The 16629-nt window shown below is 40.8% G+C and overlaps 6 protein-coding genes across 14 annotated transcripts; 2 read left to right on the forward strand and 4 right to left on the reverse strand.

Moving 5' to 3' along the window:
- Positions 1 to 97: 97 nt before the first annotated feature.
- Positions 98 to 2252, reverse strand: LOC143146114 (ornithine aminotransferase, mitochondrial). The gene is made up of 7 exons (XM_076310126.1): positions 2178 to 2252; positions 1792 to 1980; positions 1268 to 1682; positions 881 to 1185; positions 619 to 819; positions 336 to 561; positions 98 to 264 (listed from the first exon to the last, which is right to left on the reverse strand). The coding sequence occupies exons 1-7, from the start codon at positions 2250 to 2252 to the stop codon at positions 98 to 100; spliced, it is 1578 nt and encodes a 525-aa protein (XP_076166241.1).
- Positions 2253 to 2614: 362 nt separating this feature from the next.
- On the reverse strand, positions 2615 to 8637 carry LOC143146347 (ornithine aminotransferase, mitochondrial). Of its 4 annotated transcripts, none has more exons than XM_076310562.1 (6): positions 5613 to 6963; positions 5374 to 5508; positions 4551 to 4668; positions 3957 to 4261; positions 3551 to 3881; positions 2615 to 3291 (listed from the first exon to the last, which is right to left on the reverse strand). In XM_076310562.1, the coding sequence occupies exons 3-6, from the start codon at positions 4626 to 4628 to the stop codon at positions 2698 to 2700; spliced, it is 1308 nt and encodes a 435-aa protein (XP_076166677.1). In that variant the 5' UTR covers positions 4629 to 4668; positions 5374 to 5508; positions 5613 to 6963; the 3' UTR covers positions 2615 to 2697. The 4 variants fall into 4 exon arrangements, 2 of the variants coding, with proteins under 2 accessions (XP_076166677.1, XP_076166678.1); XR_012991917.1 differs by lacking the exons at positions 2615 to 3291; positions 3551 to 3881; positions 3957 to 4261; positions 4551 to 4668 and adding exons at positions 6964 to 7246; positions 7329 to 7426; positions 7493 to 7844; positions 7957 to 8637 and having other exon boundaries at positions 5613 to 6875; XR_012991916.1 differs by lacking the exons at positions 2615 to 3291; positions 3551 to 3881; positions 3957 to 4261; positions 4551 to 4668 and adding exons at positions 6964 to 7246; positions 7329 to 7426; positions 7493 to 7844; positions 7936 to 8637 and having other exon boundaries at positions 5613 to 6875.
- LOC143146348 (cell division cycle-associated 7-like protein) lies at positions 5563 to 7094 on the forward strand. Its single transcript, XM_076310564.1, has 3 exons — positions 5563 to 5966; positions 6046 to 6624; positions 6709 to 7094. Exons 1-3 carry the CDS (start codon positions 5907 to 5909, stop codon positions 6865 to 6867), a joined length of 798 nt encoding a protein of 265 aa, XP_076166679.1. The 5' UTR covers positions 5563 to 5906; the 3' UTR covers positions 6868 to 7094.
- On the reverse strand, positions 8636 to 9647 carry LOC143146349 (uncharacterized). 2 transcript variants are annotated; one of them, XM_076310566.1, is made up of 2 exons: positions 9269 to 9647; positions 8636 to 9079 (listed from the first exon to the last, which is right to left on the reverse strand). In XM_076310566.1, exon 2 carries the CDS (start codon positions 9075 to 9077, stop codon positions 8673 to 8675), a length of 405 nt encoding a protein of 134 aa, XP_076166681.1. In that variant the 5' UTR covers positions 9078 to 9079; positions 9269 to 9647; the 3' UTR covers positions 8636 to 8672. The 2 variants fall into 2 exon arrangements, with proteins under 2 accessions (XP_076166681.1, XP_076166680.1); XM_076310565.1 differs by having other exon boundaries at positions 8636 to 9088; positions 9269 to 9639.
- On the forward strand, positions 9409 to 14893 carry Mor (SWI/SNF- related protein mor). Of its 4 annotated transcripts, XM_076310556.1 has the most exons (8): positions 9409 to 9823; positions 10368 to 10487; positions 10577 to 10690; positions 10761 to 11535; positions 11629 to 12717; positions 12800 to 13110; positions 13203 to 13665; positions 14486 to 14893. In XM_076310556.1, the coding sequence occupies exons 1-7, from the start codon at positions 9707 to 9709 to the stop codon at positions 13656 to 13658; spliced, it is 2982 nt and encodes a 993-aa protein (XP_076166671.1). In that variant the 5' UTR covers positions 9409 to 9706; the 3' UTR covers positions 13659 to 13665; positions 14486 to 14893. The 4 variants fall into 4 exon arrangements, with proteins under 4 accessions (XP_076166671.1, XP_076166670.1, XP_076166668.1 ...); XM_076310555.1 differs by having other exon boundaries at positions 10761 to 12717; positions 14472 to 14893; XM_076310553.1 differs by having other exon boundaries at positions 10761 to 12717.
- On the reverse strand, positions 13764 to 16603 carry LOC143146346 (uncharacterized). 2 transcript variants are annotated; one of them, XM_076310559.1, is made up of 5 exons: positions 15899 to 16603; positions 15053 to 15383; positions 14484 to 14689; positions 14063 to 14409; positions 13764 to 13985 (listed from the first exon to the last, which is right to left on the reverse strand). In XM_076310559.1, the coding sequence occupies exons 1-4, from the start codon at positions 16417 to 16419 to the stop codon at positions 14133 to 14135; spliced, it is 1335 nt and encodes a 444-aa protein (XP_076166674.1). In that variant the 5' UTR covers positions 16420 to 16603; the 3' UTR covers positions 13764 to 13985; positions 14063 to 14132. The 2 variants fall into 2 exon arrangements, with proteins under 2 accessions (XP_076166674.1, XP_076166675.1); XM_076310560.1 differs by having other exon boundaries at positions 14063 to 14355; positions 15899 to 16592.
- Between the last annotated feature and the right edge of the window lie 26 nt (positions 16604 to 16629).

Genomic DNA, 16629 nt, shown 5'->3' on the forward strand with positions numbered 1-16629 from the left:
TTCTTTCTTCTTTTCGTTATCTGTACTGAACGCCACCGAGACGAGATTGTTTCGCGATTACGAGACGAGACATAATTTTATAACGTGTCGTTGTACTTCATTTGTAATTGTTCAGGACAGTGGTTAGTATGCTCAGCCCTTCCTCGAGTTGTTCTTTCGTGATGGTGAGCGGTGGAGATATCCTTAATATTTGCCCGTGGGCGGGTCTGGTCAAGAGCCCTGCTTCTTTCAACTTCAAACAGAGATCCCACCCTTCGGCAAAGTCTGGAGAGAAATAAGAAGAACGATTGGCACGATATTTACGCCGATGATCTTAAATCGAATTCGAGAAATACCTTTGTTGATCACCAAGCCGGTCAACAAACCGCGTCCACGAAATTCCGTTGCTACGTCCTTTGGTAATTTTTGTAATTCTCGTCGCAAGATCTCTCCAAGGTTACTCGCGTTCTCTGCGAGATTCTCTTCCTCCAAGATTTTCACCGCCTCCAGAGCGACTCTGTTTCCAAGTGGACTTCCACCGAAAGTACTACCGTGCGAGCCAGTTTCCAGGCAGGACATTATCTGACGAGAACATTGATTAAAAAACACATATAACGTTTAACCTTGAAGAATAGTTACCCGTTCGTCGGCTAAGATACCAGACACTGGATAAAGTCCTCCGGACAACGCCTTCCCCAAAATGAGAATATCGGGTCTCTGGTTCTCGTGGTCGACGGCCAATCGTTTTCCCGTTCGGCACAAACCAGTTTGAACCTCGTCGGCGATCCACAAAACGTTGTACTTGTTGCAGAGATCTCTCACGCCTTTTAAATAGCCGTCCTGTGAGAAATAATTGGAAATGATCGTAGCCGCGAGGCTAGAGAGCAATCCGTAAACTTACATCGGGCACCACGACACCCGCTTCCCCTTGAATCGGTTCGACCATGAACGCGCACACCGTTGGGTCCTGGTTCAGCTTCCGCTCCAAGGCGTCGAGATCGTTGTACGGCACCTTGTCGAAACGGGGCACGTACGGTCCGAAATTGGTGTAACAATTCGGATCGGTGGAGGCTGACAAGGCCGCTATAGATCTTCCCCAAAAGTTCCCTTTAGCGAAGACGACCGTCGCTCGTTCCTTCGGTATCTTCTTCGCGATGTATCCCCAGCGTCTGGCCACCTTGACGGCGGTGTCGCCCGCCTCCACGCCTGCAACAATGTCGCTCGACTTGCAATACAAGCGTCACTCCTCGCGCGAGGGGCGATCCGATCGTGGTCTCGGGTTTCGTACCGGTGTTCATCGGCAGGAATTTCTCCCATCCCATCAGCTCGCAGAGATAGGCTCCCAGCTCGCCGTGGGGCTCCGAGTAAAACGCCCTCGAGGTGTGAGTCAGCTTGCCAGCTTGCTCTCTCATCACGTTCACCAACCTCGGGTGACAGTGACCCTGGTTGACGGTCGAGAAACCCGCCAGGAAGTCGAGGTAACGTTTACCCTCGGCGTCCCACATGCGAACACCCTCGGCCTTCACAAGGACCACCGGAAGCGGTTTGAAATGTTTGGCGCCGTACCGGTTGTCCCGTTCGATCAACTCCTGGGAGCTGAGGAATCTCTTCAAGCCCAGCTCGTGCACCCTTGTCGCCTCGAGGACGATCCGCGATGTCGTCGGTTGCATCGCTTTATCTCGATCGAAATAAGTAGAAACGAACTAAAAAAGACGGAACAAAGACGCGCGGATCTCTCGGTAGGGATAAAGGGCAGCGACTCGGCGTCGTTGCGATAAAACAAAGTGTGCCCGATTTCCCGGTCAATCTTACATTTATATTGACACTCGAGCAAGAGAGTAGGGGAGCTGCGTTACGCACTTGTATACGGATTGTTTTTGTATGCAATTGATACCGACCGGGAGGATTTCGAATAAATACCCGCGGTGTAATGCCACGTAGTCGTAGTCGTATCTGATAATGAGGGTATTGAGAAACGTCGTTTATTGCGGCGCCAACGTGCTAAAACAAACTGAAAAACAGCAAACAATAAATTAATCCGGGACGATATGTATACCCGGGGAATGTGTGTTTCTCTCTCTCTCTCTCTCTCTCTCTCGAGAGAGAGAGAGAGAGATTACGGGGATCGCGACCGAGACAAGGATCATCCGATTAAACACTCGGCTGGGTTCTTATCGTTTCTCGACCGTTTTTCCGACCCTTTCCTCTCCCGGCGATCTCCCTGTTAATATCCGATCGCGCGATCGTACGAAATCGATCATACGTCGCGCCATTCTAATCCATTCGTAACCGTTGACCGTGTATTCGATAGGCGGTATTGGATGTCGGAACGCTCGTCTTCTCAAACACGACGATAACATTCTACTCGAGTCAATGTCTGACGTTTGTTAAACAACGGAATAAACAACGATCGAAGAATACGGTCGGGACAGAGGCCTATCGCGTTAAGCTATTAATAGTCGGCGATGCAACCGTTCGACCAATTTGTCTTCCTCCGTAGTATCGAGAAGATAACGAGTTCGGCGAGTGTAACCGAATAACGGTGTTTCCTGGTTCGGTGTTGATCTCCGAAGAAATTTCATTAGAATGTTACGCTCCGTAAACACCTTTCGGCAAGAACGAAAGAAAGCAACGATTTCTGCAAAGCGTTTGTTTATTTACAAGGTAAATTTTCCTTACAAAACGAACGAGTCGGTGTACAAATAAATTCGCACTGTGTTATTTAGCATATTCGAGAATAGTCTTCGAAATTATATCGACGCATTCTCGTATCTGCGGCTCGGTGATCACCAACGGAGGGGCTAATCTGATTATGTGCCCATGAGTGGGTTTCGCGAGCAAACTCGCGTCCTTCATTTTCAAACAGATCTCCATTGCATCGAATTTCTCGTTGATCACGATAGCGTTGAGGAGTCCCTTTCCCCTGACCAGAGTGACAACGTCTTTCGGAAGCTTTCCGAGCTCGGCCCGGAGAATACGACCGAGCTTCTCCGCGTTCTCCGCGAGTTTCTCCTCCTCCAGGACGCGAAGCGCCTCCATAGCGATCTTGCATCCCAGAGGATTGCCACCGTAGGTCGAGCCGTGTTCGCCGGGTTTTATCGTCAGCATTATGTTATCGTTTGCCAATATACCGGAGACGGGATAGAAACCACCCGAGAGAGCTTTCCCCAAGATCAAAATGTCTGGCTTGACGTTTTCGTGGTCGACGGCCAATCGTTTGCCCGTCCTGGCCAAGCCGGTCTGCACTTCGTCCGCTATCCACAAAACGTTGTTCTTCGTGCACAGTTCTCGGACTCCCTTCAAGTATCCGTCCTTGAACAATTTCGTAAGAATATCGAAGGATCAGCGGGAAACGAACGAAACAAACGAAACAAACGAAACAAACGAAACGGACGTTTCGAAGAAACGTCTGTACGATCGGTCCAACGAGACGTCTTTGGTTAGGTCTGGGAGATCGGTCTACGTAAAGAAACGCAGCCCGCAATCGATGCCCCGGTCCTCGAGCGTTTTCTTTATTTACATTCCCTGACCGATCTCGCTGGACCGATCGTAGAGAAGGTTACCGCCGTACCTTTGGCACCACGACACCAGCCTCGCCTTGTATGGGTTCGACCATGAACGCGCACACGTCGGGGTCGGTGACGGCTCGTCGAAGCGCCTCGAGATCGTCGTACGGGATCAACTCGAATCCGGGCATGAACGGACCAAAGTTTTCGTAACTCGTGGGGTCCGTGCTCGAGGACACGGCGCTCATAGTCCTTCCCCAAAAGTTACCTTCGACGAAAATAATTTTCGCTCGATTCTTCGGTATACCCTTGCAGGCGTAACCCCATCTGCGCGCCAATTTGCAAGCAGTCTCGCCACCTTCCACTCCCGTGTTCATCGGCAACCATTTCTCGTACCTGAAACATTCCTTTTTCATCTTTTTACATCGCATCTTTCAACCGCGTAGATATCGAACAGGACGCCTCACGTACCCGAACAGTTTCGTAACGTGTTCCTCGAACTCCCCCAACACGTCCGAATAAAAAGCTCTGGATGTCAGAGTTAACAGTTTCCCCTGTTCGACCAGGGCCCTGTAGATCCTTGGATGGCAATGGCCTTGATTAACGGCCGAGTAGGCGCTCAAAAAGTCGTAGTACCGTTTACCCTCGGTGTCCCACATAAAAACCCCCTCGCCTCTGCAGAGCGCAACGGGAAGAGGATGATAATTGTGGGCACCGTACTTCGATTCTCGATCGAACACCTCTTGGGACGTGATCGTGCAACTATTCTTCTCGCTCTGAAAATTCACCGTTCGCGTAAAAAATTATTATTTATCATTCTACTTTCACATCCACCACCAGGGCCGGCCTCAGCATCACCAATGCCCGATGCAACCTTACAATTTTCCCGCAACACCTTCTAACCCGAATTACTTGCCTCAGAATCAAATTTCTTCGATTCTGGTCGTAAATCGTGCTAGTTGAATATTGCACGGGAAGTTGCAACAAGATACGATGATCGGATCGTCTAACTCTATTTTCTTTCTTTTTCCTTTTCGTGCTAGCCCTGATTACCGATTTTATTACCTGCCGGAACAGATTCAACCATTTTCCTTTAGATATTCCTCCTACGTTTCGAAACATGATTCGGGTTAGTGGTTCCATTGGAGTCAAGAAAAGAATTCTTCAGAGGTTGCCGGTTAATCTGTGAAATTAATCATTCTCGTCTATCATTTTCATAAAATAGAGTCTAGCGGTGCACGTGTTATCTTAGATCGCTCGACAATATGGTTCCCAAAGATGCACGATTATCTTGTTAAGAATGCTTACGGACAAATTGTAACATTATCAGCGAGAGTATTAACGTTTACCGGGAAAAAAATGATCACTATTGCACCGTTAGCGCCGCAGCGAAACAATTTATCGACGATCGCGTTCATTCCAATTACATATTGTACGTTGTTACCTTCGTGAAGAGGCAGCCAGTGAATTATCGTAATAACTCGACACGATCGAGTTCTATTGTTCAGAAGTATATTTACAAATGTACCCTATTTCCGGTCAGAGTCAAATTCGAAGGAATACAGAAGACTGAAGTTTTAGTCTTGTCGGGCGCCTTACTTGTATGTACCTCGTCGGTATGTAAGTCACGATACGTTCTTCGTATCGAAGATAAGCAAAACGATATCGATAGCGTAACGAACTCGACTATTGGACTTCCGAAAATTCCAACTATGTTTGTTCAGAACCAACACGATCACTCGATTCTCCTTCGCGAATTATCGCTACATATTTCACACGTTCGAAACAATTGTAAACTATTTCGATCACTGTAATGATCGCGATGGTTCGTACTAGAAATCATCGCGACACTTTTTTAGTCAGTTAAAAATTGAATAAATATGCATACCTATCTGGAGATCTCTTCGGGTATTCTTATCGATAAAACCAAGATTGATAAAGTGCCATAGGCAGTAGCCTATCTATGAGTGCAGAACCACTTCTTATCGGTTCCTAGTAATCGTGAAATACGTCATCCTTCTTTCTGTAAATAACATTGAATAACGATCGTTTCTTCTATGCGCAAACACATTCGGTGTAAAGTAGCTGGAAAAAAGCGTCGTTCACAATATATACATTATTTCTTACCTCTTCGTCGATACAAGTTCTTCCTTTCTTCGAAAAAATATTTCAAATATCCTTACTCTTCCGTAACGTAACGATCTAACGATCGAAGTAATCCACAATCGATCCACAGAAATTCACAAAAATTCTTGAACAAGTTTCCTGTGTGCACACATTTTACCCGCCAAATTTGTCGACCGAATCGCCATGACGTCACGCACGATTCGATGGTAATCTAAATTAACGTCGTTGCTCGTTTTCGCGGAACGTTTCTTCTTGTCTGAACCTATACATTTTCTTCGACCAGCAATTGTCAAAATGAGCGAAGATAATTACGACTACATCCGGAAAAAAAATATAGCCGAACGAAACGCCATTGTAAGTATTTCTGTTGACGATTAAAATTTTTAACCTATAATCGGTTCGATGATAGATTTATTCATCTTTCGCGTTACAGTTTGCTGAAATTTTCAAAGATTTTAAAAAGCAGACGACCGAGATAGAACATCAAGCGGACAAGTATCGAGCCACGGACAATTTAGAGAACGAACCACCAAGAAAAAGACGTAGAACCATTTCTACCGCAACTCGTGATAGTTACAGAATCAACAACGCACATCTCAAGTTCCATAAGAAATATAACACTAGAAGTAGAGCGAAAAGTTTAAACAAAGATGATCCAGATATTTCGAGAAATGAACGGGACCAGGAAGAAGAGGAATACAACGACAATGATTTTTACAAATATACAAAGAAAAAGAAGGTTCACAGAGCATCTAAATCTCCGTACGACCCGGACAGCGTACCGTCCGTTGATGAAATTACAGATGACATGTTAAACAATGTAGCAGTGAAAAGTTCTTTGAAACAATATTCTAGAATTAATGGAACTAGCTGTCATCAGTGCAGACAGAAAACTTTAGATACTAAGACTGTGTGTCGATCGGGAGAGTGCATCGGAGTTCGGGGTCAATTTTGCGGCCCTTGCTTAAGAGGAAGATACGGCGAAAGTGCTGTAGAAGCATTAAAAGACCCTGTGCGTGTTTTCTTTACATCGTTCGTATATTGTTCTTGTTTGTTTCTCATTTTTCTCAAACTTTTTACTTTTAAACATTTACAGAATTGGATTTGCCCACCTTGCCGCGATCTATGCAACTGCAGTATATGTAGAACAAGAAGTGGTTTACGCCCTACGGGCATTTTAGCTCCGGTAGTACAAGGGGAAGGATACTCATCCGTTATGGACTATCTGAACGCCACCGACCGTGACGATACGTGATTTCAAACCTTTGAAATACATTGACCGTTATAACGAATAGCTGAATATTCACAAAAATGTTTTCGCCGTTAGATATAAGATTTAAAGTATTCTTACCATCTGTGACAATATTTTTTTCATCTTCTCTCTTTTTCGTACTCCAATGTTATTTTATTGCAATAATACCGTAATGTCTTGGTGACAAAACAGGATCAAATAAACGCAAAATAGCAAGTTTAGAACATTGATTGCTCTTTTGTAAAAATATTATTCTATCCAACATAATAGCTGCTTCCAATACAAGGCCTATGTGTATCCTTAATATTTGAAATGTACAAAATCTTTTGGTTAAATGTACGTACAATTGATAGGTGTTCTCTAATTTCTCCAAGGAAGGTATCTAATGAAATAAACGGTTCCTTCTGAATACATTTTTTAATACGTCGGTATGTGCCGCATTCGTAATGTTATTACCGTTATACCTTTTCTGATTGTACTCCAATTTTTGAGAATGCCCATTGAGCGTAACTGGGAAAATCGTGCAAAGGTGCCCTGCGACCTACTCTAGCATTGTAAATACCTATCGAACAAAATAGTAAATATTGCGACAAATGCTAAAATTAAACCATGACAATGAAGACCATACCCATAGAGTGAAGAATCACTTGTAAAATTGCCCTGTAGAATAATGAGGAAGATATAAATTTCTTTGCCGTGCTTCTTTCTACAGATTGTTGAGCCAGCATTCTAGCATTTTTGGAAAAATTTATTCTTTCGTTGAATGTTTCGTTTGTCAGGTGGTAACAACAAGGCACAATACATAAAAACTGAATGTCTTTTGTAGTTAAGAAAGTTTCAATAATTGAACGAGTAAGAGAACCACATGTGTGTAAACCTGTTAATATAAGATTTCTATCTAAATTCCAATTGCAAAATTTTTGTTTTACCATTCTTACATAGTCTGTTTCTTCATTTATTTCTTCAACTATGTATTGAACCTAAAACAAAATACATTTTACCTATATTACACGTTCAATTGTTACATTTATGGAGAAATCTATTCAATATATATCAGGGTATCGCTAGTACCAAACTTTGAGAATACGTCACTTTCTTCTTTAATTTTTTTTGTCTACAAATTGCTCCTTCGCAACATGATTGCGAACAGTCTATAGCAAGGACAGGAACTTTATGATTTTCTGCTAAAAACGTTGATAGGTATGCTTTACCAGCACCAGCGTCTATCACCAGGCTATTAGTGGATGCTGCTACTGTCCCGACGATGTTTCCAAGTGATTCAACTTCGTGCAATTTCTTAGCATTCATAAATTCTGTTTTTGTACTTCTGCATATACATTTATTTAAATTCTTAACATTTGGCAATATATCTGCAAGGTTCTTTGACGATATTTCTACAGAACACGATTGCAACGAAAGACACTTGGTCGATTTTATAAAATTATTCAGGACAGGATGACTGTCACTTTCTGTCCAATAAGTACAATCAATTTTATCTTTCTCCAGTTCAGATCTTAATGTATCTGGTAAACATGTCTCCCATAACTTTTCGGTTATGAAATCGACTACATGACAGTTTATTAATTTGTGATAGGTATTTATAAAACTTAAAATACCATCAAAATGTTCGTCGTACATAATTATAGTATGTACAGTATTCAAATTAATACACCATATTATTATGAATAAAGTGTTTTCCAATGTAATTATTGTTAATATAATTATTGGAAATAAAAATTATTACAAAGTTAAAACATTAACGTTATCTTCCTAGTTTACATTTATATAAACATGATATTCTCATTTAATTAAAAATCAAGTTTATCCATTTCGGGATACAATGGGCACAATTTTGTTAATGAACAAAACTTAGCATACTTAAATTTGATATCGTCCATAAGCTTCAATATATCCAGAGTATCGTCGTTGTGTCTAGGAAAACTATAAATATTATGTAAAAGTTCTTTTGCAATAGTTACAGCTTTATCCGAATTAGTCTTGTTTTTACTTAAATATTGTTCCAAGATACCACTATAATATCCTAATTGTGCACCTAATAAACTGGCTCTATGATACCCAAGATGATACCCCTTTATTAACTGTTTTTTCCCAGCTTCGTAACCTTCTTCGTAACCTAAATTTTGCGCATTTTCTTCGGCAAATAATAAATTTTCAAATTCTTTGTTCACATCAACATCTTCCTTATCAGACATATCTATCGTACCTAAAAATATGTAAAATATAATCTGACTAGAAAGGAAAAAGGACAAAAGATCTTTTTATTTGTCGCCTTTATGAAATCTATTTGTAACATGTTCAAATATAAAATTGCATCTTCACACTATATAAATAAGCTTTCGGTTACTTTACTTTATATTGTATTTTAGTAAGTAAATGTACGTACTCGATAAAAGTTAAATAATCTGACTCGATATAAAAATTCAACTATATTAGGTTATGATCAATGCTCAACCCTAAAATACACCAACTGTTGGAAAACATTGATCCGCGCCATGTCAAAAACATCGAACAAAACATGGTTGCCAATCATTAGAGTCACCGTCCACCCATCTCGTTCTTACTATAAGTATTTTCAATTAAGGTTATAAGTAGCTATGAAAATAGAAAATATTTTCTCGTCCATTTATTAATGAACGTTTGTTCGGAGATAGTGAAAACTTTGTCGACTCATCAACAGGAAATTTCTAAGCTTGCTTTGAGAAATGCTTTCATAGAAATGGTGTAATTCCGACCAACTTCAGAGGCGTGTCATGTTTGTAATAAACGCGGCGTTCTTTCTTGTGGCGTACTCGACGATTTTTTAAGTTCAGATTCCATAAAGATGCTCGCGTTAGGGCCTAAAAAGGACGGCGGACCCAACACGAAATTTTTTGAGTCCCAAGAAATTCTTACACAGCTCGATGGAGTGAAACAGTGGTTACTGAAGAACTGCAAAAAGGTACGTTTCAAGACCCGGCATCAAAGCCTTTACGACTAACTCTTCGATAATTTATGTACTTAATTGCAATTTTTTAATACCGATTAGGGTCAATCGCTTTTCTTAACGATCTCACTATTGTTTCAATTTTTCATTATAAAAATACTTATACTTTTGAGTCGATACAAATACCAAAACCCACTTTCAGTATCAACAGATTGAATAACTTGCATGTATTTCTTTTGTGTTTACATGTTTGATATGTTTCTGAACATCAACGTAAATATAATTTGTTAACAATAGGATCTGAATTTGCAATTTTATAAATTATTTATATTATAAGTAAATATGTTCGACAATCAACATAAAACAGTTCCATTATAATCCACACATACGCGCGCGCGCGCGTATGTGTGTTTATGTGTTATATGTATGTATGTATGTATATATATATATATATATCTATTGTAAATATTTATATACTGTTTAATATCAGATAATGACAATCAATAAACATTTAGTATTTAAATAATTTGAGATACTTCACTTGTATTATATTTTACAGTATGTACAAACGGATCCTCCCACTAATAAAAGTTTAGCCACTTTGATAGTACAATTATTACAATTTCAAGAAGACAATTTAGGAAAAAATGTTTCAAAGCCACCAATGACAAGGCTTCCTGTACGTATTTGGTGTTCAATGTAATTAAACCTTATTTCGGGTTGTTAAATTATTTTAATATCGAAATAAATAATTCGTCAACTTTTCAGGTGAAATGTTTCTTGGATTTTAAACCAGGAGGTGGATTATGTCACATTCTTGCCACAGCTTATCGTTTTAAACAAGAGCAAGGATGGCGTAGGTTCGATTTTCCCGTCGGAAAGGTAAGTATCAAGACTTATAGTAGATTGTAACAACAATTTTGGTACAATATGCAAACCATTGTTCTTTTAGTCAGGATCTCGTATGGATCGAACGGTGGAAATGTTGATGGCAGCTGAACGAGCTTTAGTTCAAAATAGATGTCTAACTATACCAAGCATATATGTAAGAGCCGATGTAGACAAGTCAACAGCTACAAAAGTGAAGGAAGCAGTTCGAAGACATCAAGGTACTATTGCTGAAAACGAAGTAGATGCTACACACATAATTTACCCTCCAGCAGATCCTATGGAAGAAGAGTATGCACGCCCTTGCATGAGGCGCGAGAGATCTGTTCTTCTTCATTGGTACTACTTCCCAGATAGTTACGATTCTTGGACTGCTTTAGATCTTCCTTGGGATTTCCCAGAAGGTACACTTACAACTGTAAACATGAAATCGGTATACAAAGTATCGGCGACATGGGCATTAGACTTAGATCAATACAATGAGTGGATGAACGAGGAAGACTATGAGATAGATGAAAATGGTCAAAAGAAAATACACAAGTATAGACTTTCGGTGGAAGATTTAATGGCCCAACCATCTCATCCGCCTCCTTCTGCGAAAAAACCAAAACGGAAACGATCTCCAAGCCCACCGCCAAAATTGGGAAAACGTAAAAGCGGAAGAGCACCGTCAGGTGTTCAAAGTGCTTCATCTACATCGTCGCTTACGACTCCGAAAAAGTCACGTGGTGGTGGAGAAGAGGAGGATGATCTTACTCAAGGAATGGAAGACCCTCCAGCGGAACCTCGGATCGTAGAAGTAGTTGCAACACCTACAAATCCACCGGTTACGGGTCAAGGTAATGCTCCAGCGAGTAGTACCACTTTAACGACGACAGGAAGTAAAAAACAAGATAACGAACTTCAGCCACTTAAATCTGGTAATATGGCAGATCTGGATGAACCGATGGAAGGTGACAAGGGAAGTTCCCAAGGTACTCAAGATAGAGAGGAGCGAGACGCGAGCAAAGAAAGAGGAGAAGGTAACAAAGGAGATGAACCAGAGGATAATGTTACAGAACAAACACATCACATTGTTGTTCCTAGTTATTCAGCTTGGTTTGATTATAATTCAATTCATACTATCGAAAAAAGAGCCTTATCTGAATTTTTTAATGGTAAAAATAAATCTAAAACGCCAGAAATTTATCTTGCATACAGGAATTTTATGATCGATACTTATAGATTAAATCCCACGGAATACATTACATCGACGGCTTGCAGGCGTAACTTGGCAGGTGATGTATGCGCGATCATGCGTGTACATGCATTCTTGGAACAGTGGGGACTTATTAATTATCAGGTAGACGCAGAGTCAAGACCAACACCTATGGGGCCACCTCCAACATCGCATTTTCATGTATTGTCAGATACCCCGTCCGGTTTGGCCCCGGTCAATCCAAACCCTCCGAAAACGCCGCAGCCGTCGGCTGCGAAAGCTTTGCTCGATTTGGAAAAGAAGTCAAACTTATCGAGTGGCATTGGAGCGGAAGAAAAGGCTTCGGCCGGAGCTATGGCAAATTTTGGATTGAAAATAGATCAATATTCGAGAAAACCGGCAGTATTAAAGAACAAACAAGCTGCTGGCGCTACTCGCGATTGGACGGAACAAGAAACACTTTTATTGTTAGAAGGATTAGAATTACACAAGGATGATTGGAATAAAGTTTGCGAACACGTTGGCTCGAGAACGCAAGATGAATGCATTTTGCATTTCTTACGGCTTCCGATAGAAGATCCGTATTTGGAAGAGGGTGGGCCAGAAGGGTTAGGTCCCTTGGCTTATCAGCCGGTACCCTTTTCCAAAGCTGGCAATCCAGTTATGAGTACAGTTGCATTTTTGGCTTCGGTTGTTGATCCTAGGGTTGCAGCAAGTGCCGCCAAAGCTGCTATGGAAGAATTTGCAGCTATCAAGGATCAAGTACCAGCTGCTTTATTAGATCAGCACCTAAGAAATGTTCAGGCTAGCGCCAACTCGGATGGTAATTGATAATTCTATTACCTTCCCGTTTATACGGAATGTACTTTGAATGATTTTCATTTACAATTATTTTGTTCATTCAGGTAAGTTTGATCCAGCTGCGGGACTAGCGCAGTCGGGTATAGCTGGTACAGGCCCGCCTGAACCTCCCGACGACACAGCAACGCCTTCTACGACTGGAAGCGTTTCAACAACAGCAGCCACGTCTCCGCATTCGGCGACATCGACTCCCATGGAAACGAAAAAAGAAGAGCAAGAAAAACCCAAGGAGCCCGAGGTGGATCCAACTCAGTTAGATATTACAAAAAAAGAAGACGAAATGAAAGAGACAGAGGAGGACTCAAAAGCTGCTGTGGATGCCGAAGCTATGGAGGCGAAGGAAAAGAAGGACAAGGTAAATGAATACTTATTTTACACCTGGTTGTGTAACGTCGATATATTTCTTTTAAACGTTACGCGTGTTTTAACATTTTCTTTCTAAATTAGGTGGTGCGTGACGCTCAACTTCAGTCCGCAGCCGCAGCCGCATTAGCAGCGGCCGCTGTTAAAGCAAAACACTTGGCAGCTGTGGAAGAACGTAAAATTAAATCCTTGGTGGCGCTACTTGTTGAGACGCAAATGAAAAAACTGGAAATTAAATTACGTCATTTCGAAGAATTGGAAACCACTATGGAACGAGAACGCGAAGGTCTCGAATACCAAAGACAACAGCTAATCACCGAAAGGCAACAGTTCCATCTAGAACAATTAAAAGCCGCGGAATTCAGAGCGAGACAACAAGCACATCAACGTTTAGCCCAAGAACAACAGCAACAGCAACAGAATCAACATCCACCTTGGCAACCAACCGCGCAACAACAACAACAACAACAGCAGCAACCACCGAGTCCGCAAGCTCAGGTTCAACAACCGCCATCGCATACGCCTCCACAACAGGCATAACTCTTTTGTGAGTTACTTTTAAATTGCAATTAACGATCATAATAGGGCAATGAGTGCCCTCTCGTGACACAAAAAGACACGAACGTAGAATGAAAAAATATAAAGTAAATTTTTAATATTGAATATATTAGTATTTTTTAGATACAGAGTAATATACTTTGCATTAATGCGTTATATCGATCTGGTTTAAAACGTAATTGGAAAATTTATGACACGACTATTAAAACGTAATATCTATTACAAATTCGTTTGAAAATAATTATATTTCTGGGGGGGAAAGAATTGTCATTTTTTTAGTCAGCGTTTTCCTTGCGCCTTGTATTCACACTGTAACAAACATTAATTTTTAACGAAATCTACAATTCTTTGTGTACATTTGTATACATAAAATTATACAACGTTACCGCTGACTTCATTCGTGGATTTGAAACATAGAATTCTGATTAGTCGTAACGGTTCCTTGAACGTTCTCAATTACAAAGCATGATTGTGCACGAGTTCCAAAACTAAATCGGTCATTAGTCGCGCGCATTCCTCCCCTCCGCGCGGTGGTGCTCGCGTACTTTGCTTTTCTTTACACGTTTCCGATCTTTCGTACATATCCGGTGCTTCTTCGCTTTCGCACGTGCTGATTGGCAAAATATCCAATGCCAGACCAACCCCGAATCGTCCGCAACGTCTCATTTCCTCATTCAATCTGTACGTTAATGACTCGAGTAAGTGAACTGGGGTACGAACGTTTAAAAGACCACTATTGTTTTAGGAATTTTTTACAGTTATCTTTCTTCTTTTCCGTTTGCGAACGAATTGCAGTGTATTACTTACAGTTCCCACATAATAGACGGATCTTTTGGTGGCTGTTCCGGATTAAGTGTGCGTAACGAAGACATCAGATGAAAATGATAATGCTGAAGAAGCTGCGTCATGTGAGCCCGCCTGATCTCCCCGCTCGTGCAACAGTACAGAAAATTTGCAAGATCAAGGGCAAGTGAACCTACCCGGGATAGTTGGAAATCAAGTAAACAGACATCCTGAAATATCGTAACGTTAAATGAATTATAATGTTTCAAATATTATTTACCCGGCTGACATAATCGATCGGTACTTATAAAATAGTACTTTCCTGATGAAATTAGCGGTAAAAGAAAAAAAAAGAAGAAAAATTTAAAAAAAATAAAAACGAGAAAATCGTAATATAAGAATCTTATAAATTTATATAATAAAAATTATATTGAAACGAATGATCTCTTAATTCAATATTCTCTTTTGATTCCTAGTACAATTAGGTCGTATGAAGCACCAAAGACTCTGCTGTATACCGAGGAGATTTATATAGGTGTGACAAGCTTTAAGCGAATAATTTAGTAAACTAAATACTAAGCGTGTCCACTTACTTCTTCGTTTGCTTCTGCATCGTCTTTGAACAAAATATTATTGGTCCAACAATCGCCATGACAAAAAACAGTAAGAGGTCCTCGAGAAGCTGCCAATTCGCTCATAGTGCGAAAGAATACATCATCGTTGAGAAACGATCGCAGTTTTTCCATTATCTCTATTCTTTTGTATTCCATGTGACTAGGAAGACCGTCCGACACCATTTTAATAGCGTTCTTAGCTGCTTCTTGATAGTATTGACGATACCAATCTTCATTTTCCGTTCGAAAAAGTGCCTCCTGTATACCTTGACCTACGTCTGGATCTGTCAATCTTGCAAACTCCTCCGGCCTTCGAAATTCGTATTATGTATGTATATGCGTATAATGCGTATTCTAATAATTATTACATGTATGTATATTTTAATATGTACACTAGGGGTGGTCCTTAGCTAGTAAGACGGACGAAATTTTTGAAATTTTTCTTTTCTATTCACCCTCCTCGAGTGATTACCCTAAAATATTAGCTCGATAACAAAAAAAATGACGCCACAAAAGTTGAATAGGTACAATTATATAAAAATCGATCTATCGTTTGAAAGAAACCTCAGAAGCGGTAGATCTGGATTTGCGGCACTATTTTTCGATGTCTGACAGAGTCAATATTTTACTAGAACAATTGGAGGGTGGGTGGGGGTGACGACAATGACAACGACGACGACGACGATAATGACGAAAAGAAATTTGAACAATCAAACAAATAAGAACAATCTTAATGTATACGTACGCACGTAGAGAAGGAAAGGGAGAAACAAATAGTAACGATATTATAAAAATTGAAAAGGAAATTAATATTGTTCAACTTGCCTCATTTCTCTAAGAGTCAAACTAAGCGCGTGGAAACCGGCTAGGGCTTTTAACGCACGTTTCAAGTGATCGAGCTGGAGTCCTTTCCTTCGATCTGCCATTTTAAAGCCTCTTTCTCTTAGATCCTCCATAGCGATAAGATCAATCCGCGCCGCGTATATTTTGGCAACTCCGCTAAACACTTTTCTGTCATTTGTTTGTAATTTATTTAAAGCGGGCCACACATGCGTATAGAATGCTACCTCGTTTCGAAAGAGTTGTTCGCTTTTAAATGCCTCCCGATGTTCTCTCGATTGAGGCAAAACTTTATAAATAATCGCACATTCGTAATCGATCCATTCACCGCTTTCTATGTGTCTTCGCCCTTTTGCGCGAATACGATAAAGCATAGACGTGTAATTGTCACCTCTTCCTGACCCCAGCTCTTCTTCTAAGGTGGTAATTTCCACATTAGGTACATCTTTCGCTATCAATTCGCGCACGGATTCCAACGTGAGACGCATGTGTCCTTTCTCATCCATCACTCCGGCCGTAATATGATCAAATTTTTTTCGAATAAATAGCAGAATATCGTTTAAACGATCTCGTGTGGTTTAACGTTCTTGAATCGATAGATATCGTAGCATTCCAGGCTTTAAAGTGAACGAGTGAGTTACGATGTTAAGCTATGCGATGCAGGAAATAAGTATTTGAGTGACGAGAGGATAGTACCTCCCACTGCCATGCAACTT

This window comes from Ptiloglossa arizonensis, chromosome 4 (genome assembly GCF_051014685.1).
Source record: "Ptiloglossa arizonensis isolate GNS036 chromosome 4, iyPtiAriz1_principal, whole genome shotgun sequence".
In the NCBI taxonomy this organism is placed as follows: Eukaryota; Metazoa; Arthropoda; class Insecta; order Hymenoptera; family Colletidae; genus Ptiloglossa; species Ptiloglossa arizonensis.